General features: G+C 45.8%; 1 protein-coding gene across 1 annotated transcript in view; it reads left to right on the forward strand.

Moving 5' to 3' along the window:
- Positions 1-2,996: 2,996 nt before the first annotated feature.
- Positions 2,997-19,105, forward strand: part of Lim3 (Lim3 homeobox protein) — a 156,732-nt gene continuing 140,623 nt past the window's right edge. Inside the window, exon 1 of the mRNA XM_075695803.1 lies at positions 2,997-3,065. Within this exon, the coding sequence (XP_075551918.1) occupies positions 2,999-3,065 (67 nt within the window). The 5' untranslated portion in view covers positions 2,997-2,998. The remainder of the gene's footprint in view (positions 3,066-19,105) is intronic.

Below are 19,105 nucleotides of genomic sequence, written 5' to 3' on the forward strand. Positions count from 1 at the left end.
GTCATCTTACATCAGAAACAAGAAAGAAAAAGAATAAGAAAAGAAGAAAGACGACGAGTTGTATAATAGAACCTTAACTAGTTCGTTCCCGCGTGGCCGTTGATACATAATAAAGGGAAGTGAAGTACTCGGCGCGCATCGACCTGGTTCACTTAATTCTAGAGCAAAACTATGAAGTAAAATTGCGGTTCCCTACAATGGTTACACGCATTTGGATCATTTAAGCCGGGGCTGATCTCACGCGGGCATTGTAAACGAAATGCATTCGGTCTCACTTTCAGAACAAAACGTCAAAGCACAGGTTGAACAAGCTTCTTTCTTTTTCTTTCATTGCATAAAATTTACTAGCCCTACATTTTCTTACTGGTGTCTATAAAGGTGGCCCACAAGAAAGGACGCACAATCCTATGACCAAAAATGATATCAAAATCAATAGTCGGGCGAAAACTGGTCTGGGCGGGATTGCTCATAGTTAAAGGTAATACGGAAGCCGACCAAAAACATAAAAAGAAAGAAAACAAGACGTTTCCGCTCCTACACGGAGGCCTTGTTCATAATGAAAGCAAACGAAAAGGCGACTTTCGTGCCGCAACCGAGAATTTTTCATTGACATGTGAAAGATTGTTCCTGCGTGATAAAGGAAGATTCCCGGGATGCCTTTTTGTTGCACTTAAACTCAATAGAACACGCCATAAATTATAAGGTTGAATTGGAGGAGGACCATTGCTTGCCTTTTCTTGATGTTATGGTGCAACGTGAAGGGACAGGACTTCGTTTCAATGTGTTCCGGAAACCTACGCACACGGGACACCACTTGCGCTTCAACTCAACTCGTCCTGCTTGCCACAAAGTTGCAGCGCCGCTTCGCTCATGCAACGTTCGCAACACACCTGCAACTCTCCTAATGACTTAAAAAAAGATCTCGAAGCTATTCATCTTGAACTTTCACGTAACGATTATCTTGCTTCATTTGTGGCTTCAGTGCGGCGTCACGTATCCCACCCGCCTGGAGCTTCCTCCGCCACGTTTGTTCCTTGTAAACGTGGTGCGATACTATATGCTGCCGGTGCTAGTGAGGCCTTAACCTGAAGAGTTCGTTCTTTTGGTGTGCACATTGCACATGTGCCATAGAAAAAAAACTTTAAAACGTGGTTGCAACTGTCAAATACTAGCTTCGCAAAGAAAAGCACCCAGGTGTTGTGTGTAATGTCAATTGTGCAGACTGCAATCACGTCTACATCGGCGAGATGGGTGATTTTCAAAGGCATATGAAGGAACACTGTTATGATGATAAAAAACAAAAAGCACCTTCTAATGCTCTTGTCGAGCATTATATCAAAAGGACACGATTTGACTGGGGTAGGGCGCATGTGCTAGCCACGAAAGTAATCTAACCTCGCGGTTGCATCTCGAGTCATGGCTGATCCAGACCACTGATAGCACACTGAACCGCAATGACGGCAGCCATCCTTCAGTTTATGCCCGCTGTTTGCGCCATCTATTCCCACGTACATAATCGTTTCCCTCTTTTGTTTGCTTTCATTTCGAAGAAGGCCCTCGTGTGGGAGCCGAAACTTATTTTTTTTTCTTTTTGTGTTCTTGGTTGGCGTCTGTTTTATCTTTGACTAAAAGTAAAATCGCAAGACCGGATCTCAAAGCCCTCGTCAAATGCGCAAAACAAAAAAACAAAAAAGAGAGCGCCTTATCAAGTAGGCCCCTATTATCGTTGTTTACTAAGTTTAGGTGCAAACCTGTTATTCTGAGAAGAGTTTGAGTATGCTAATTTCAACTTGCTTCGATTCACCTTTATATTCGCACATCTAAAGAGACGCAAGAGCGTAGTTCATTGCGTGTCCACTCGTCTCACCTGGAAAGGCCAGCTATAAGTTTGACATCGCTGATCCCTGCATGGCTCAGAGTCGGGGAATTCAGAGCGCCGATATACAAGAACGAAATGAAACCAAGAATCACGGAGCCAGAAAACGAAAGGGATGGGGGGGGGGGGTTCGGCTTCTTTTGCGTCGCTCGAAGCGGAAGCACCAATCTCGGCCTGTAATCACACGTAGAAAGAGCTGCCGGCCCGACCAAGCGAGCGACTTTGGCGAACCCTTGAAGCGAAACAGCGGGAGACAATAAAATGAACCCTAGATGAAAGCACTGCCGGGCAAGGCAAAATAGCGGGCCAGCGAGCGAAAACGCACGGGGAATTACTGTCGGAGGTTGAGCCCGAATCAAAAGATCCGGCGAGTGAGAGACCAGGAAGGAGCTCCGACAACAGACGTACGCCGCCGACGCTCGGTCGAGCGGCATCGTCGATTCCGGGCGCGTCGTCCTTTCCTCCACCCGTGCGCCGCGCAGGGTTTTGGGCAAGCGGTGCTCACCCTCCTTTCTCACTGAGCCGCAGAGTTAGAATCCGACCCGCCACTCCTCACTGGGCTCCGGCCGCCTATTGGTCGGCCCGGGCTCCCCGAGCGCTCACTCCGTCGTCGCCAGGCTCCGCCCTCGCTTTGCGTCTTTTTTCGCACCCTCCCTATAGCCGACTGTGCAGGTCCTATTCTCTCCCCTTCGGATCACCGTGGCTTGGAACTCGGCTCGTTGCGTTGCCTCTTTTCCGAACCGTGGACGGCAGGGGAATGCCGGGAATTCGAGCTGCAGGAAGGAAGGCAAGGCTTCCCGAATGAGGAAAGCGTAGGGAGAGGGGCCGCGAGGGGGAGAGAAAAGGGGGAGCGCAGGGCTGCCGCTGCGACCGTGCCGGCTCACGCGCTCGCCAGCAGCAGCGCCGCGAGCTGTCTGCGTCGCCTGGCAGCAGCAGACGGGCGGATTCCCCTCCGTGTCGACTCTTTGCGGCCATTTGGCGGGCTTTTTATTGGCGCGGAGAGGCCGGTCGGCGCACTTAGCCAAATTAAAAAAAGCGGGCGCGCTCTCGCGCGCTCCCTACGGCCGCCGGCGACACGTCCGAACTCGGCGGCTGCCCCCAGCCAGCATGAGCGCCACGAGCATGGTGACCGCCGACCACAACCGGGACATGCTTCTGGCCCTGCTCTCGCGGAACAAGGCACTCGAAGGTCAGCACGTCTTCTTATTCTTGTTCCGTCCCGTCTTGACCCTTTGACCCGGAGCCTCGCGACATCGTGGCCAACGGTGACACGTCACTAACCTGCTGCTACTCGTCCTGGTACTGGGGCTCCTAATTGGCTCCCGTTCGCTGCGAATCGCAGCTACGGGCCAATTCTGGTGCTCTGCTACCAAATTCTAGCTCCCAGCTACGATTCCCTCACGGGTCAAGCTACTTTGGAAGTATCGCTCAGAATGGTTGAATGTCACACTTAGACTGCGACTTAGTAAAAGGATGTCCATGCGGTCATCTCAATTTTGTGAAAGCTCGCAATGTTTTCCAGCGCGAACAGCCGGACAGCAAATTTGTAGTGAGGCGAAGGGTTCGCGAAGGAGGAAAGGTGAGGGCACACGAGGAGGGGGTGAGGACGGAAGGGCGCGCAGTAGTTAGGACACCCTTGCCAGAAAAGCGGCGCGCAACGGGGAAAAGGATTATCGTTCTTCGTTTGACTTATTAAATTAGCGAAACGAGGCTTCTACTGTCGTGGCCAGTCGCTTTTGCGGAGAAGTAATTGCGAGAGAACGGAGAGAAATTTACCGGATGTAAATTTAGTTATGACGACGAAATCTCGACGCCAGACGAAAGACCTTTCTAGAGCCAAGCTAGAGATCAGTGTGGTTGCCGAAAGGGGGAAAAGGCTGGATAGGGAAAGAGAAAGCTTTTGAAGAAAAGAACAGCGGTTTGCCGCGGGGTCCGCATAGGCGGCTGGCGGAGCACTGAGCAGTGCACAGTGGCTCCCAAACGCGCGTCATCGTAAAAGCCGCTTTGTCTTCAGTGACTTTTCTAGAGGGGACAGCACGAAGAGGTAAGTGCTCCTTCATGCTATAGGCGGCTGCTTCACCTAAGCTGCGGTCGCTTTTGCTGCAGCCACAACACTGCCAACGCTCTCTTATTGACGCGCTTAGAACACTGGCTGGCCTATAAGAATATGCGAAGGAGCCTCAGTTGCTAGTTACATCAAAGAACTGCTGCTGCAAAGTGATCTTTATGAGGGTGAGCTCACGTAGGAAAGTCGTGCTGATGACCCCTCCCCCCCCCCCGTTTTTTTTTCTTTTTTTGAACAAACGTATTCAAAACCTAATGCCCGCAAACCCTGAATGTATATGCATCAGGAAGTTTCAAAGACAATGGAGGAGCTTTCCCGACTGGAGCTGTTGTGATAACGTGACAGAATATAGTAAGCGACGTGCCTTTCAGCGAATGAAGACGCAAGGACACGTTTTCTATCCGCTGGTCTTTTCACGAAGGATTAGGTGTGAGTTTAGGGACTATGCCTAACATCTTATTGCGGATAATACCTAAATGGCGTATTTTATTTGTTGCCGTCATGTGCAGTAAAGTCGATTCTTGTCAAAAGCGTGGTAATTTGGGCGAGTTGGTATGTCATGATTTTTTTAGGCTTGTAGCGCAGCTCAGAAAGAGCAAAAAGGAAGGGGCAATGAAATGGAACGGAGAACAGAGTGAGTGCTCCGTTCCCTTTTATTACCCCTTCCACCTTCCTTTTTGCTCTTTCCGAGCTGCGCTACAAGCCTAAAAAAGATTCTTGCCAGTTTTTCCAACTCCCACAATATCATATTTCAACTTCCTTTTGTTAATTCGGGTCTATTATTACATCTTGAGCCACGAATAATGAGCTCGAGTGTAGCTAGCGCTGTTCTTCTGCCATTCCAGCGGTGCGCCGTGTAGGACGAGGGCAACATTTAAGAGAGCTCCACCTTTTGGCCATCTAGTTAAACCTGCAATCTAACGTTGATAAAACCACGTAATGCTAATTCAAGTTCCCCAGACAAAGTCCTTATTTCAACTTCTAGCGAACAACTACATACCGTTGCGTGCTACAGGCATTTTAGCATCTGTTATTTGCGCATACAGTTGAGCTTGATGGTATCGTTGTGAATCACATGTAGTCATTCGCTATAGGCTGACGCGACTTATAACCTCACGCGAGTGCGTGAAATCGTGACATGACGGAGCGCATTAGCGTAACCATCAGTTATAACCACATACCCCAACGGTATCATTTGCTGAGCGAACTTACAATATTTTCTTTCGTTTTGACGCGTAATTGACCGACTAAAATGGTTTTTATAAATCGAGAAGTTAACTGTTGCATGCGATGCACAATATGACAAACACACCAAGTTACGCCGGTTGTATTTGTGTAGATTCAATTTCAGTACATGCGCAATACATAGGTAAGTGGCTGATAGTCATAAAATGTACGTTGTGTTATGTGGTATCTTCGTAAGGATAGTATACAAGGTGTTTCACGTAACTTGTGACAAGGATTTTAAAAAAGTTGTTAGCCACAGCTGAATGAAACCACTGCATATGGTTTGCCGTCATGTGGCGCTCCTTAGAGTATATTTTATATTCCGTTTAAATAGTTAATTAACTAAGATAAATTATGCAAAATTTTTAATATTCACTTTCGGGCCAAGTGCGTTTCGTTGCGTTGTAGAAGGAGTTCAGAAACGACATATCCAATTTTTTGTGGCAACGTGCATGCTGCGTGATGGTGAAGAACTTTCAAGAGTGCTAGATAGTCTTGATAAACGCTATTTGTCGAAGGAAAGGGTCATGGGATACTGACCGAGACCGTGCTCAGCAAAGAAGGCTTTGAAAGCGTTGTTGCACTTCTTGCGGAGAACTGGTCTCAGAGACAGACTTTAAGCAGTGGCGTAGTCTCTTTCGCTCTATATTTTTTTTGCTCTTCTTTCCTTTTTTTGTAATATCTCTTTTCTATTATCTTTTATTCCCCTTATCCCACTTTTCCCAGTACAGGGTAGCCAACCGATCTGAGAACTGGCTAACCTCCCTGTCTTTCTGTCGATTCCTACTTCCTTCCATTGCCTATGATGCATCTGAACCTACGCGAGTTGTTGCTTCACAGCTGACACTGTGGCGGAATATCGGCTTTCGGTTTCATGCTGACGTGATTTTGCGGAACTTTTTACTGCACCGACGAACTTGCTGCTAATTTCACTCCACGGCGGTTGCAGTGCGAACCAACCAGCAATACATGGTTGCGACGAAGTGACTATTTATCTCCGATGTTTGGCGTGTTGATTCTTTTTATCTTGGCTGTTTGGTGATTTTCGCAGAAACTGCATAACACTTGTAGCTAAAACACATATCTCAAGTTTTAGTCCCGTTTACACTAGAGTGGACCTTTGGTTTTGCTGGTGCTGGGTTGGTGTAAGCGAATGGCGATAACACAAGGACAAACCGACGGATCGCGACACCACAACACCCGAGCGCATTGTGGTGCCTTTTTCGTCAATTTGTTCTTGTTTCTCTTTTCCCCTCGATTTCAGTTATTCTAATGCTGTTGACGACATTCGTGCTGTTTAACCGTGTCTATTAGCAAGATCGACTTTACTGTCGCTAATAGTAAAGCTTGTTTGCGTTACCTTTGGCCCTTGTTGAATAATTCCAAAATTCATTGAGAGGTCGAACATTTTCGGAAAGCTTTTCATCTCATCAGTACCTGTGCTGATCAACTCACGTTCCTCATTTGCCCGCGCACGCACTCCTTTCAGTCACCGTTAATTGTAACCACGTTATCGCACTGCGTCAGCGACTTCTATTTTTGCATTTGTTGATGTAGCAATTACTTTCTTCAAATGCGTACAGAAAAGGATGCCGACATTGTCGCGCGACGCCGACTGAAGCCTTGTTACGTGAAGCATGCAACACAAAACGAAAGATGCATTCTGGTATGGCGTGTGCAGAGGTGACCATGTTCACATTGCATAGACATGCCGGCACAAGTTTATACATGTTTAAAACATCTCCTGGTGGACCCGCACACATCTTGCAACCATGTGTGAACAAGTACGCACAGCTTAGCCGCAAGGACATGACATGGCAGACAGCTTTTTCTTTTTCCTTTTCTTTTCACTTTATCTTGTCAGTGTTGATCACGAGTGCCTGGTACATCAATGCGATTCGGATGCAGTATTTGAGAATCTATTTCTTGGAGTTTATGCTAAGCACAGAATTCACGCATAATTAATATGCCTTCATTACTGCTTTGCTTCGATTCCGCAAATTAGAACACGTGTCCAAAGTGAATAACCACAAAGTTAATCAGTGAAACTTTGTAAATAGCTGACTTCTTACCATGACTAAATATGCCGCGGCGGCCGCATTTCGACGGGGGCGAAATGCGAAAACACCCGTGTACTTAGATTTAGGTGCACATTAAAGAACCCCAGGTGGTCGAAATTTCCGGAGTCCTCCACTACGGCGTGCCTCATAATGAGAAAGTGGTTTTGGCACGTTAAGCACCATAATTTAATTAAAATGTTTTAACCATGACCAAATATGTAAGTAACGTCAGTTATTTAGCCAATTAATCTTATGCGACATACTTGCGTTACCTACCAGGGGTGGGTTTTAATAAGTCTGTTTCCACATAAAGATATAGAAACAAAAAGTATGGTATGCATAAAAGACAGTAAAAGACATCTCCAGGATGACACCAGTTTCGATGTAATTCCCAATTTGTAGTACGATATACGTGGGCGTTCCAGTTACTTCTGAGCTTCAATGCATAAAAGAACGTTTTGTTAAAAAAGTCAGTGGGACAACAGCGCATTTTAACGCGATAGCGTTAAGGGCCCCGTGTCGCAAAAATCCGGTGTCGGCGTCAATGTTGGCGGAGTTGTCCATGAGCGAAAATTTCCCTGTATATTTAGGCATAAGTCTATGCCACGCCTTGCTATATGACATGCGGTATATGCGGGTTATTTTGCCACACCATTCTATCATAAAAGTTGCTCATACCTTGTCTTACATTCTTGACAAAGCTAGTCGTCAGAATTTTGAGAATGGCAGCCCAGAAATAAATGTCATGAACCAAAACACCGACAACGCATGTCTTTTATGCTGAATCTTCTCAGACTTAGATATTAAAAGTAAGCAACAATAATAGAAACCTTAAAAATGTTAGAATTTCTTTTGGGCGAGGCTGTTCTCTGCCTCCGGGATCGGCTCACGCAAAGGTCGCGTTTCTACCAGAAAGCCCCCTCCCCCTCCTTCGTGCATAGCTTTCACCGCCAGCGTTTCCCGGCGCGAGCAGCTTCAGTTGCCTGGAAGCGTGATAAGCAGTCAGGGATCTTTGAATGCTATCGCTATCCACTCTGAAAAATGAGGATTAATCGTCCAACATTTTTTTTTTTTGTTGTTTTTGCCGCGAGTGCGATGGCGCATATCTCCAGACTGGTGTCATTCTGGAAATTCATTCCAAGTGGATACGCCTTGAAAACTTACCGGCTACAATTCGTAAAACTGCAATATCTACCATAACGTAACTAATTAAGAAGTTAATTCGTGAATTTTCTTTAATTAGTTGAATGTGTTCCGATTTCTCGTGCAAGCAATGCCCGCCTCTCGGATTAATCCAGCTCAAGGACTTGAACTATGTAATTTGAAAGAGACGATTTTTGAAGATTCCGCTAAACTTAATCATGATCACCCCGTAGAGTACAACGCATTGTTGTTCGCGCTTAAATTTGGAAGGCTACCACTTGAAGAATAGCCATGGCGTGAACGTTGCTTTAATGGCTAAAAATCACTCTGGTAACTCCTAATGTTAGTCAAAAACAGCTTGTCAATAATAATGAAAAAGAGTATCCAGTATTTACTCAGCCTCGGTTGGTCGGTTTTTGCTACAGAGCTTGCATTAAAACAAATGTTCGTATCTGCACAAAGTTCGCCATTTTCTTTTTGTGAGTGTGTGGTTTGACTTTAGAATTGTTAATGAGGCTACAGCATTTTATGAAATTTCGGCAGACGAGGTTTAGGTCGTGGAGCGATGCGTTCTATGAGCCACTCGATGCTCTAAGCATCAGGACGTGCTAGACTTTAGGACGAGCACTTCATGTAGGCTGCGCGTAACAAAGGCGCTTCTCAACTTCTTAAGCGCTACTTGTGAAAGACAAACAGGACTGAATAATTCTTCGCAAGTAGGCTGTTTTAGTTGTTCGTCCTTGTGTCTGCTGTGCGCGTCTGTTGAGGGACTATGTGTCGCCTCCCTTTTCATCCATATTTTTACACAATGCAGCACGTGAAGCCGCTGGCTAGGCTGCCATCTACGACGTTGATTTAGCCCTCGCTTCTACCGCCCCCTTTAATCCAGGGTCTACCGTATACCTCGAAATGTCAAAAGAGCAACGTTTCTTGTTCACGATACAACGCTATGCCTATACATTATCTCGTTTCGAAGCGAACGAACTGGAGTTGCAATTGTGCGCTAACAGTTGAAATGCACTTGTACAGTCTACAGATATAGATAAATTGCAGTTACAGTTAGGACGTACTTACAGATAACTGTTTTTCCAGTATTACAAAATAAAGCAAACTAGAAATACACCGAGAGACATTAAACGCTATTTCGTTTGCTGCAATGTGTTTTCGTGAGAGGCTGCGTATGTATACGACGCCATTGGCGATTCTGAGTATCGCAGGCCCTCCTAACTTCAGAAGTCGCAGCAGAGAAATGTTCTCCACAGATGTCTGGCACGTTCTTCCGGGACGGAAGTTACTAAACAACCCCCTTCTGAGTGGGGGCAGTCTGACCCGAGCAACGTCATGGACGAGAGCGTGTCATGCATTCCTAAAGGCGATATAGACAGAAACGCGTGCTTCTGACAGTTGTCGGGTGAACTAGGCCTATAGTACTGCTTTGTTCCGCTTCTGCGCCCCTACACTTGCCAGTATAATTTCAGCTCTGCCGCATCTGCTCATAAGCTCGACGGAAGGATGCGTCGCGATCGCAAGTTGTTTTATGCCCGTGCGCGCTGCATGCATCTTGCAAAGTGCAGCCATTATAGCTAGTCCTTCGTCCGGGCTACGCGGAAATTTTGTATCGCGCTTGACAGTTCCCCAGACACCAACCCAGGAGAGACGTGCTTGCAATTTGGAATTCATTGTTGTGCTTGCCGCCTAGAGCGCTTGAGTGTCAAACAAGAAGTTATTCGATGCACGTAAGAAAGCCAGTGTACGGATAGCCTCCTCTCGAGGGTAAATCGAACTTTCGGAAAAACAACAACAAAAAAATCTTTAGACGAATAAACAAGCCGCTTTTGCTCTCAGTGAATGGCGAAGTCGGTTTCAGGAGGCATCACTTGGCTCCGAATTAATGCATGCATCATCTGTATGAACTCGTGAACACGGGACTCGTGAAGAACAAACAAAAAAACGGGGGGTGGCAGGTGTACACGAAACAACACAAAAGAAAAGTGAGAGCACACTGCCCATCGGAAGGCAGACAATGCGCGCTCGCAGACGATTCGACTGTATTATTCAGGGCAATGCGTGCGTATGTATATAGCATACGTGCTGCGCGGCCCACTCGGCAGCAATGGCAAGGGCCATGCAGGCGGTGTTTGGCCTTTTCATCGAAGCGCCCTCCCAATGGCCGCTTCTCCGCCTCGCTCTCTTGGCCACACCGTTTGGCGGCCGCGCCGAGGCGTCGTCGGCACCGAAAAGAAGGTTCTTTCCTCTCGCTGTATGGGAAAGAAGAAAAAGAAGGCAAGGAAGATGAAAACAAAACCGATGAACTAGGTAGCATGCGGGGTCGGATGCCCCTGTCTGACCCTGCATAACGCGAGAAGGAGACGAATGCTGCGAGACGCGCCGAAGACGAGAAGCAAACGCGCCCACATTCAAAAAGAAACAAAGAGAGAGAAGAAGAAGACAAGGAAGGCGAAGCGAGAGCAATAGGAAAGGGGCGGAGGTTCGGCGCATGTGCCAAGACGAATGCTCGAAGGATAGCGGGCCTACAGCCCGGTCGCCTTTCGTTCCGTTTTTCCCCGTGCGCGCCGCTCAACCCCCTCGCTACGTTCTTCGCCTCACCTCTGATTGTTTTTTATCGTATTCGCGCCCTGGGCTCGCGCGATGTGGCGATCTGGCGAGCACTTTGAAGTTTCGCGAGGATGTGGGTTGCGCGCGCGCGCGCACCCGGCGCCGCGCTGCCGCCGCGCTGTTATTTGCTTAGAGATGTGCGCTGCAGCGCGGCTGGAGCGCTGTGCGCGTGCGCCATGAATTATTCATGAAAGTGAGCGGGTGAGAGCTGTTTTTCTCGTCCTTTGTTTCACGTTCGTTTTATTTTTCCTACTCTACAGCATTTTCTTTTTTTCCCTCGATTTGCCCTCTTGTTTCACCCCCTTTCTTTCCCTCCTGTTTCAGGCGCTGCTCTCAACCACTGGCTTCTTTCTTGCGTTAGTGCGCTTCGTCGCGTGTTTCTTCTAGTTTGGATGTTCCGTCGAACTGATTCGAATGCAGCTTTCTTCTTTATTTTTATTTTTCATATTCGGGAGGCGGGGTGGGGGGGGGGGCGGAAGCAGATGTTCGTTCTTTGGGCTTCCGTTAAGTGTACGCATGTGCATCGTTGTGGCATGCGAATGCCAGGAACCTTTAACGCTGATTTCAACATAATAGAGAGTTTTAGCTTAAGGAATGCAAGAGGTTCGTTCACATTCCACTTGCGTACGCAATCCCAAATGAAATCCACGGTTCTAGGGCACGTAAACCGCTTGCATATATATACCCTAACCTAAAACTCGTTTCAAGAGGCTGGCGTACCCAAGAACAGAAAGTCTACTTGGATTTCACTGGGGCCCAAGCGGCTTGCGTACGCAAGCCCCTTGCGTCCCCAAATTTAAGACTCTATTAGGGTGTTATACAAATAGCGCACCCAAAAGTTGTTTACAACACCCGGAAACCTAAACTCCCACTTGGGTTCTTCAGTACACGCACGGCCAATAGGGTAACCCCTAATGGGAGTACCCTATTTATAAAATTCTCTATGTGCAGCAGTTGTACCAAGGAATTACACGCTACTTCTTTCCTTAATCAAAGCCGCTGCGTCGCCAGTACAGGCAGTGCTACTAACACAGCAATTAATGAGTCGACTCGCTAGTTCAGGGGAATGAGGATGCATGTTAGAGCGGATGAAGATAAATTAAGGACTTGAGACGGTCATACAGTCCGTCCTGAAGATTTTAAACATCTACTTCAACTTTAGCCGTATTTTCGAGGGCTTTTTGTGCGGTTTTAAGGCAATCGTCAATTAAATAAATAGGTGAACATTCAAGAACAAAGGAACAGGCCGCATCTGCATCCCTGTAACGTGAAACGTGACATCTGTACGTCAGAACACTTAGCCTGTGTTTCGCGTTTCCAGAGTAGTAGCAGGTACATTATTCGAGTTGCTATAGCTCTGTTTTCAAGGAAGTGAATTGTTTATGAACATTCAAACACCGTCAGCTTCGAAATAGTCCTGCGCAGCAACAAAGCGCTCTCAGTGTTCTTGCCCCTTCGCCAATATTTCCCAGAAGTATTCTCTCTTGTACGAGTCGAGCACCTACTGTGATTCCGGGCTTGATTTCAGCATTTGTATCAAAACGGCGACTTTTGGTCTAAGCTTTGGTGCAAGTCAGCAGGAGACAAATTTGGCGAATGACCCACCTTTCGCGTCGAGGATTCTTACTGGCAACAAAGCTTTGGCGAGTGGGTACGACGCTGAGACGAACTAAGAGTCATTGCAGTGGAAGAGCCCAACGTTTTTACGACCAAAAAAAGAAAAAAAAATGTCAGGCAAGTCCAGATCTCCACAAGGTCTTCCGACATTCACAGCGTTGTCATAAGGAAGTCCCCTGTTGATCGTTCAATTGCACCTCAGCCTACTGCATCACAGCCCGATATACGTGGTGCACGACAGTCTGGATGCAACACGACGACAATGCACCTTGTCATAGCCCGCTACTCACAAGCGAGTTTCTCGCTGGAAACAACATGGTTTCCTGTCCACACGCATCCTACTTGCGCGATGTGCCACCAAATACTTTGCTCTCTTCTCAAAATTAAAATCCTAGCTCAAAGGTCGCCCTTTTGACACGAGTGCTAAAATCAAGAACGAATCGCAGAAGGTGCTCTGCTCATACAGGAAAGAATATTTTAAAAAATACTTGCAAAGTGGCAGGAACATAGGCAGCGATGTTTTGCTGCACAGAAGGACTATCTCCAAAGCGACAGGATTTGAATGTAGAAAAATAAATTACTGTCTGAAAAACACAAATATTACTCCTTGAAGGTTATGAACGAGAAGAAAGGGCGTTAACTGAGGGGCCCGATTCTTATTAATCATATCAAAGCAAGTCAACAAAGGAAGGCACAAAGGACAATATAAGGTAAATTATTTGTAGTTACTAATTGAACTAAAGAAATGATAATTTAATGGCAATTAAAGTGGATGAAAAAACAACTTGCCGCAGGTGGGGAACGACCCAGCATCTTCGCATTAGGCGTGCGATGCTCTAACCAATTAAGCTACCGCCGCCGCCGTTTTCCCGTACACTTTCTAGAGCATTTATGTTTTAGTACTAGAACTAATCTTGGGAGTGTTAGCCAGCGCCACCACTGACAAACCTTGCCGCCGCCAAGGTTTGTGAGTGGTGGCGCTGGCTAAAACTTTGTTGAAAACGTGAATATAGGTGAGATTCACCAACTCCCCGTTTCGTTTAAACGGTTGTATAAGTATCATATGCAATACGCCAATCATGACCCACAGAACTTATACTTTATGATGCAGTGAATGGCCAACTTCCGCATCTCCCAATTCCCTCTTCGGCCATGAAAGGGTGTGTACGAGCCTCGCATATATAGGTAATTTTCGTTTAGTCTGCAGGCTGTAGTTTCTGTGGTTTTTGTCAACCAACCTTGCCAGAAAATATTGCAGCGTGGCGCGTTTGTTTGTCGGGTCAAAATCAGAACTGCACGTCCCGCTTTACGGAGCCAAATTGCGAGACACGACTGGCATATGGCCACGCGATAAAGCAAACTTATTGCGTCCATTTCAGCTTCAAACAACCAACCCGCCTGAAAATGCAGGTGTTCTTTAGGTCAGCGACGATCCATTGCACTCTTTTTGCTCCTATGTAGACTATTCTCGATGCTCTCTTTTTTTTTTCTAAATGCTCTTTTTATTTTAGTTTTCTTTCTTTTACTGTCGGGACTCTCGCGTTATGACGGCGCAGCGTTCATTTCATTGCATGCATTGAGAAATAGTGCTCCTAATAGCAGCACGCAAGAACTGTGGCTTGTGACCTTATTATGAACTTTTGCGGCTTCTGTATGCCACTTTCTGAAATCTACTGCCTGTGTCAGTCTGCGTTTTCTCGAAGACTCCGCAGCACAAAATGTAAGAAGGCAGCGTGCAGCACGCGCCATTTCTAAATACGCACCCCTGCGTTGCTGTTTACAGCAGTGAGGGTCGTACCTAGCTCGAGCACGCCACACTTTTCCAGGAAGCACGCTTCCGTGAAACTGCTAATCTTTACTTCCCCTTTCCCTTCCCCTAGTGCAGGGTAGCAAACCGAAGGCTTTAACGCTGGTTAACCTCCCTGCCTTTCTCTCATTTGCATCGCTCTCTATTTGGGGCGGGAGAATTCTCCCACCGGGGTGGGGTGGGGGTGAGGAAGTGTGTGCGTGTGTGTGTGTGGGGGGGGGGGGGGGGGGGTTAAACTGCTAACGCTGGCGTCCCTGTAAAGCGTGCACCATCTTCGACCAGTATTAGTGCGGAAAAGCCATCGCTAAGGGCGCAACAGCCGGACGCTCTAAGCATTATGCCACGAACGCACATCGCTAAGGGAAATACAATCAATGATATTCGATTGTATGTGTATGCCCTTATGGCTTAGTCATCAACTGACGGTGCGACAGATTTGTTAATACTCGTCAATTTAAGGTAGCCCATGGTGCGCGTGAGTAGAAACACAAGCTCTGGCCTCATATCTACAGCAGTTCGCAATAAACCACCGAATCACTGACACCAAGCGCAATACCGCTGTGATGAGTCATATCTTTTTTGTCCACACATGCCCCAAAATATGAAGCCAAGGAAAGGAAACGGTTTGTTGGCTACCTACGCCAAAAACGTGATAACTCTTAGGTAGATTCTTCTGTCCCTACAAAAAAACTTTGGGACCTAAATCTAAGAAAATAAGTATGTAAAGATATATTACAATACTGTCTTCAGCATACGGACTGTGATGCGATCCTTGTCTTTAGAACCCCAATATGCCCCACCCCAGCACAGGGTAGCAAACCGGAAACTTGCCTCTGGTTAACCTCCCTGTCTCCCCTCCCCCCTCTCTCTCTCTTAAGCGGCTATTTACAACATGAATATAGTTTTGTGCAGCTTCATCCGAATGGCGCTACATATTGTATTTTTATCGCGATAGTAATACAAGCAGTGTTTTCGTTTTGTGCGCCTTTTTTAGAATAAAGTGTTTCGCAAAAGGTGAGCGGTTATCTCAATCCAGCAGGATGATCGAAAAATGCAGCCTAGGCCAACATGCCAAAGAGAAAGAAAGGCCGCACCATGCTGCCTTCCTTGTTCAAAATTTAGTTTGTCTGCGGCGATAAATCTTCCTTTCTTGATTTCTTTCCTTATTTTTATCTTTATTTTATTTTATTAATACTGTAAGCCTTAACTGGCTCTTTCAGGGGTGGGAACAAAGATAACAAAAAGTACAGATTGCTAACAACATAAAAAAGGAAGAAAGATGATATAAAAATAAAAAACAGTAGATACTCTACAGGAAAGCACGCACATTAAACACATAGAGTTCGGAATAAGAACTCCTAGCGACAAACACATGAAAAACACACTCCGTGAGTAGCGCTTTTGGGCCATTGGTCATATATTATATGTAACAACTGCGCAACTTGTTGATCAAAAAATTTTTCAATCTTGGCGGCAAATTGTTCGACAGATTCCAAGGACACAATGTCACGTGGCATTTTATATAACATAATTCTATGACTGACGGAAAGGAGCAATAATTGAATGTGTTACAGTGGGGTATAAATAGCTCGATACTCTTGTCGTGGTTTGTTCTGGCTGAGCGCTGGTATAGTGGTTTTGGATACTCGTGTTTGCTTATATGAATGCTGTCATGATGACGACGGCAAAGAAACTTTAGGGCAGTAATGCGTTGCCGAATCGCCAAAGTTTGAATGTTTGCCCTGTTGCGTAGTGCGGTTATGCCGACGCCACGTGGTTACTGCGAATATAAAAACCCAATAGATTTATTTTGAATTCCCCCCAGTTGATTAGGAAGGAAGGTTTGGTGCGGATTCCGGGAAATACTGCCGTACTCAAGGATTGGCCGTACAAGCGCTTTATAACTTGCTAGTCTAACTTTTCTAGGTGGCAGTACAAGTTTCCTGCGAATATATCCCAGCCGTTTGTATACTTTTGTGCATTCTGGTTAATGTGACCGTCCCATTTTAACGTGTTTGTAATGGTAACATTGAAGTATGTAATTGTGTCGGCTTCTGTTACATGTAATCCCATTAGATGATATGCATATTTTAAGGGTACCTTTTTCTAGTTATATGCATGGATAAGGTTTTTGCTATGGTAATTTCTATTCCTAATTATTGACACCATCTGTCAATGTTAGTTCCGGAGGAATTAAATCGTATCTGGTCGCTAATCGTTCATTCTGTGGCGTAGATGAAGCAGTCATCTGCAAACAGCCTTACCGTTACATCAGGTTCAACACAAGAATGAAAATCGTTAACAAATATTAGAAAAAGAATTGGACCCAACACAGACCCTTGTGGCACACCGGAGTAGACATCTAACTCTTCATATTTAGTGTCATTTATTTTAGCGAAATGCAAAAACACCCGTGCACTTGGATTTAGGTGCACGTTAAAGAACTCCAGGCGGTCCCAATTTCCGGAGTCCCCCACTACGGCGTGCCTCATAATGAGATCGTTGGTTTGGCACGTAAAACTCGATAATTTTTGTCTTACTTTACCGTACTGAGATTTGAGAGAAAGGCGGCTTTGCAATATACTATTTTTGTGTCAATTCCGATAGTCTTCAGCCTGTCAATTTATTTTCGAGGGGGCATCCTGTCAAATGCTTTGGAAACGTCTATGAATATTGCTTCAGCTTGAAGTTTCGAGTTAATTACAATAGCAAAGTCATGCGTTATTTCGAGTAGTTGAGTTATTGTAGAAAGTCCTTTATGAAATCCGTGTTACTTGGAGTTGTTATCTTCTAAATAGGTGGTGATTGCCTTGCTAATAACATGCTCCATCATTTTACAACAGCAACTAGTAAGTGAAACCGGCCTGTTACTGTTTACCAGTAACTTGTTACCTCCTTTGCGAGTCGGAAGGAACTTGGCACGGAATCAGTCCGTCGGCAGGGTGGCTGTTTGAAGCGACGCTACGAAATTTGCATGCAGGAAAGGAGTTACCTGTTCTGCGTAACGCCGAAGAAAAGCATTTGAAAGATTGTCAGAAGCTGAAGATTTTTTAACGTCAATCTGTAGCGATAATTTAAGTATTTCTTCTGGAGTTATGGCTACTTCAGACATTGATAACGCAGGATCCGTCACAGTTTCAATTTCTGTAAGCGCAGAGGTACGTGTGAAAATGGACTGAAAATATCTGTTGAATGTGCTGCCGACGGTTCGAGCGTCATCAGTTATATAGTTTCATTTATATAGATCTGAGTCACGTGGTTCTCGGGCTTAGATAGGTAGCGCCAGAACTTTTGTAGATACTGTGTCATAAAATTTATTAGTGTCGTTGAAAAGAAAAAAAGTACTTCCGCTCCAAACAGCAGTTTTTAGCTCATCAGAAAGTCGGGGAAGATCTTCAGGATTACGTTTTTTCTTTCGCATCATTTGTAGCTTTCTTTGTAGGTGGACTATACTACGCGTAATCCATGGGCTTCTGCGTTTTCCATAGCTTTTAATAGAGAAGTTTTCTGACGCTATTTCAAGGTAGTCGATGATGCTGACATCGTCATCTCTATTTTAGTTTTTAACAGTTACACGTGATTCAAGAACTGGTCCGCTAACGCCGGTAGTAACTGTTAGCAGCAGCAGTCTATGATCTGATATACTCTCTTCGAGTGTGATGTCTGCTGTTAGATGATAAGAGTCAGATGCAAGGTCTAGTACTAAAAGTGTCTGCCCTTGGATGCGCGTTGGCTCTGTGAAAAGCTGAGATAGCGAAAAACTAAACGCTATGTTCAAAAGCTTTTCAGAACTACTAACATCTCTACTACCAGCTGTCAACGTACTCCAATCGATAGCAGCTGGATTAAGATCACGAGTAAGAATTAGCGTAGTACGATCTTTCATCCTGGTACCAAGGAAGTCATGAATTTTCATTATGTAGACGTCAGATGCGTTTGGCTTCCTATAGATACCGCCTATCAGCACGGGTGACTCAGGGACTTATACAGTGCACCAGACACTGTCACGATCTGGAATACCTTGCTCTTTGCGAAAAGAAACCCTACCGTACTGCGATAGTGACTCCCCCGCCGCAACTATAGGCTGTTTCACATGGCGCGATTGGGGCGAAAAAAAACGTTCTGCCGCGCACATCGCAGAGCGATTTTCGCTGACAGCTTTCACATACGTCTGCGGCAGCGCAATTTCTGTCGCAGCGATGCGCAAGGTTGCCCCCTGCTCACGAAGTATCCATGCTTGCATCGTTAAGTAAAAACAACATGGAAACTAGTCAAATATTCGAATGTTCCTATAATTATTCTATAATAGAATAAGTACACCATTTTTTAACGTTTAAAAGCGTTGAGTCTTTACGACATCTTGCAGATGCGGCGAGTGAAACGCTGCAGAACACCGCAAGTATGAGCGTGCGGCTTGTGCGGCGTCGGTGGGGTGGTTCCGTTTAGTACACTCTAGTTTCGTTGTTACTATGGAAGCCACAACTTTCTTCCTGGATGAGCATTTCCTTTTGCGGAAGAACAAGCTACTATTGAGTGTGCATGTATGTATAAGCAGCTGGCACAATTTGTAGCGATGAAAAAGTTGACGACGATGGCGACCAAGTGGGTACTTGCCTTATGTTGAGGCGGCGTCTGCTCCCGACCTGGATACCGTGAAGCTTGTTCTTTTAAACGAATTGTGTAAGCGGAAGGAA

This window comes from Dermacentor variabilis, chromosome 1 (assembly GCF_050947875.1).
Source record: "Dermacentor variabilis isolate Ectoservices chromosome 1, ASM5094787v1, whole genome shotgun sequence".
NCBI classification, from domain to species: Eukaryota; Metazoa; Arthropoda; class Arachnida; order Ixodida; family Ixodidae; genus Dermacentor; species Dermacentor variabilis.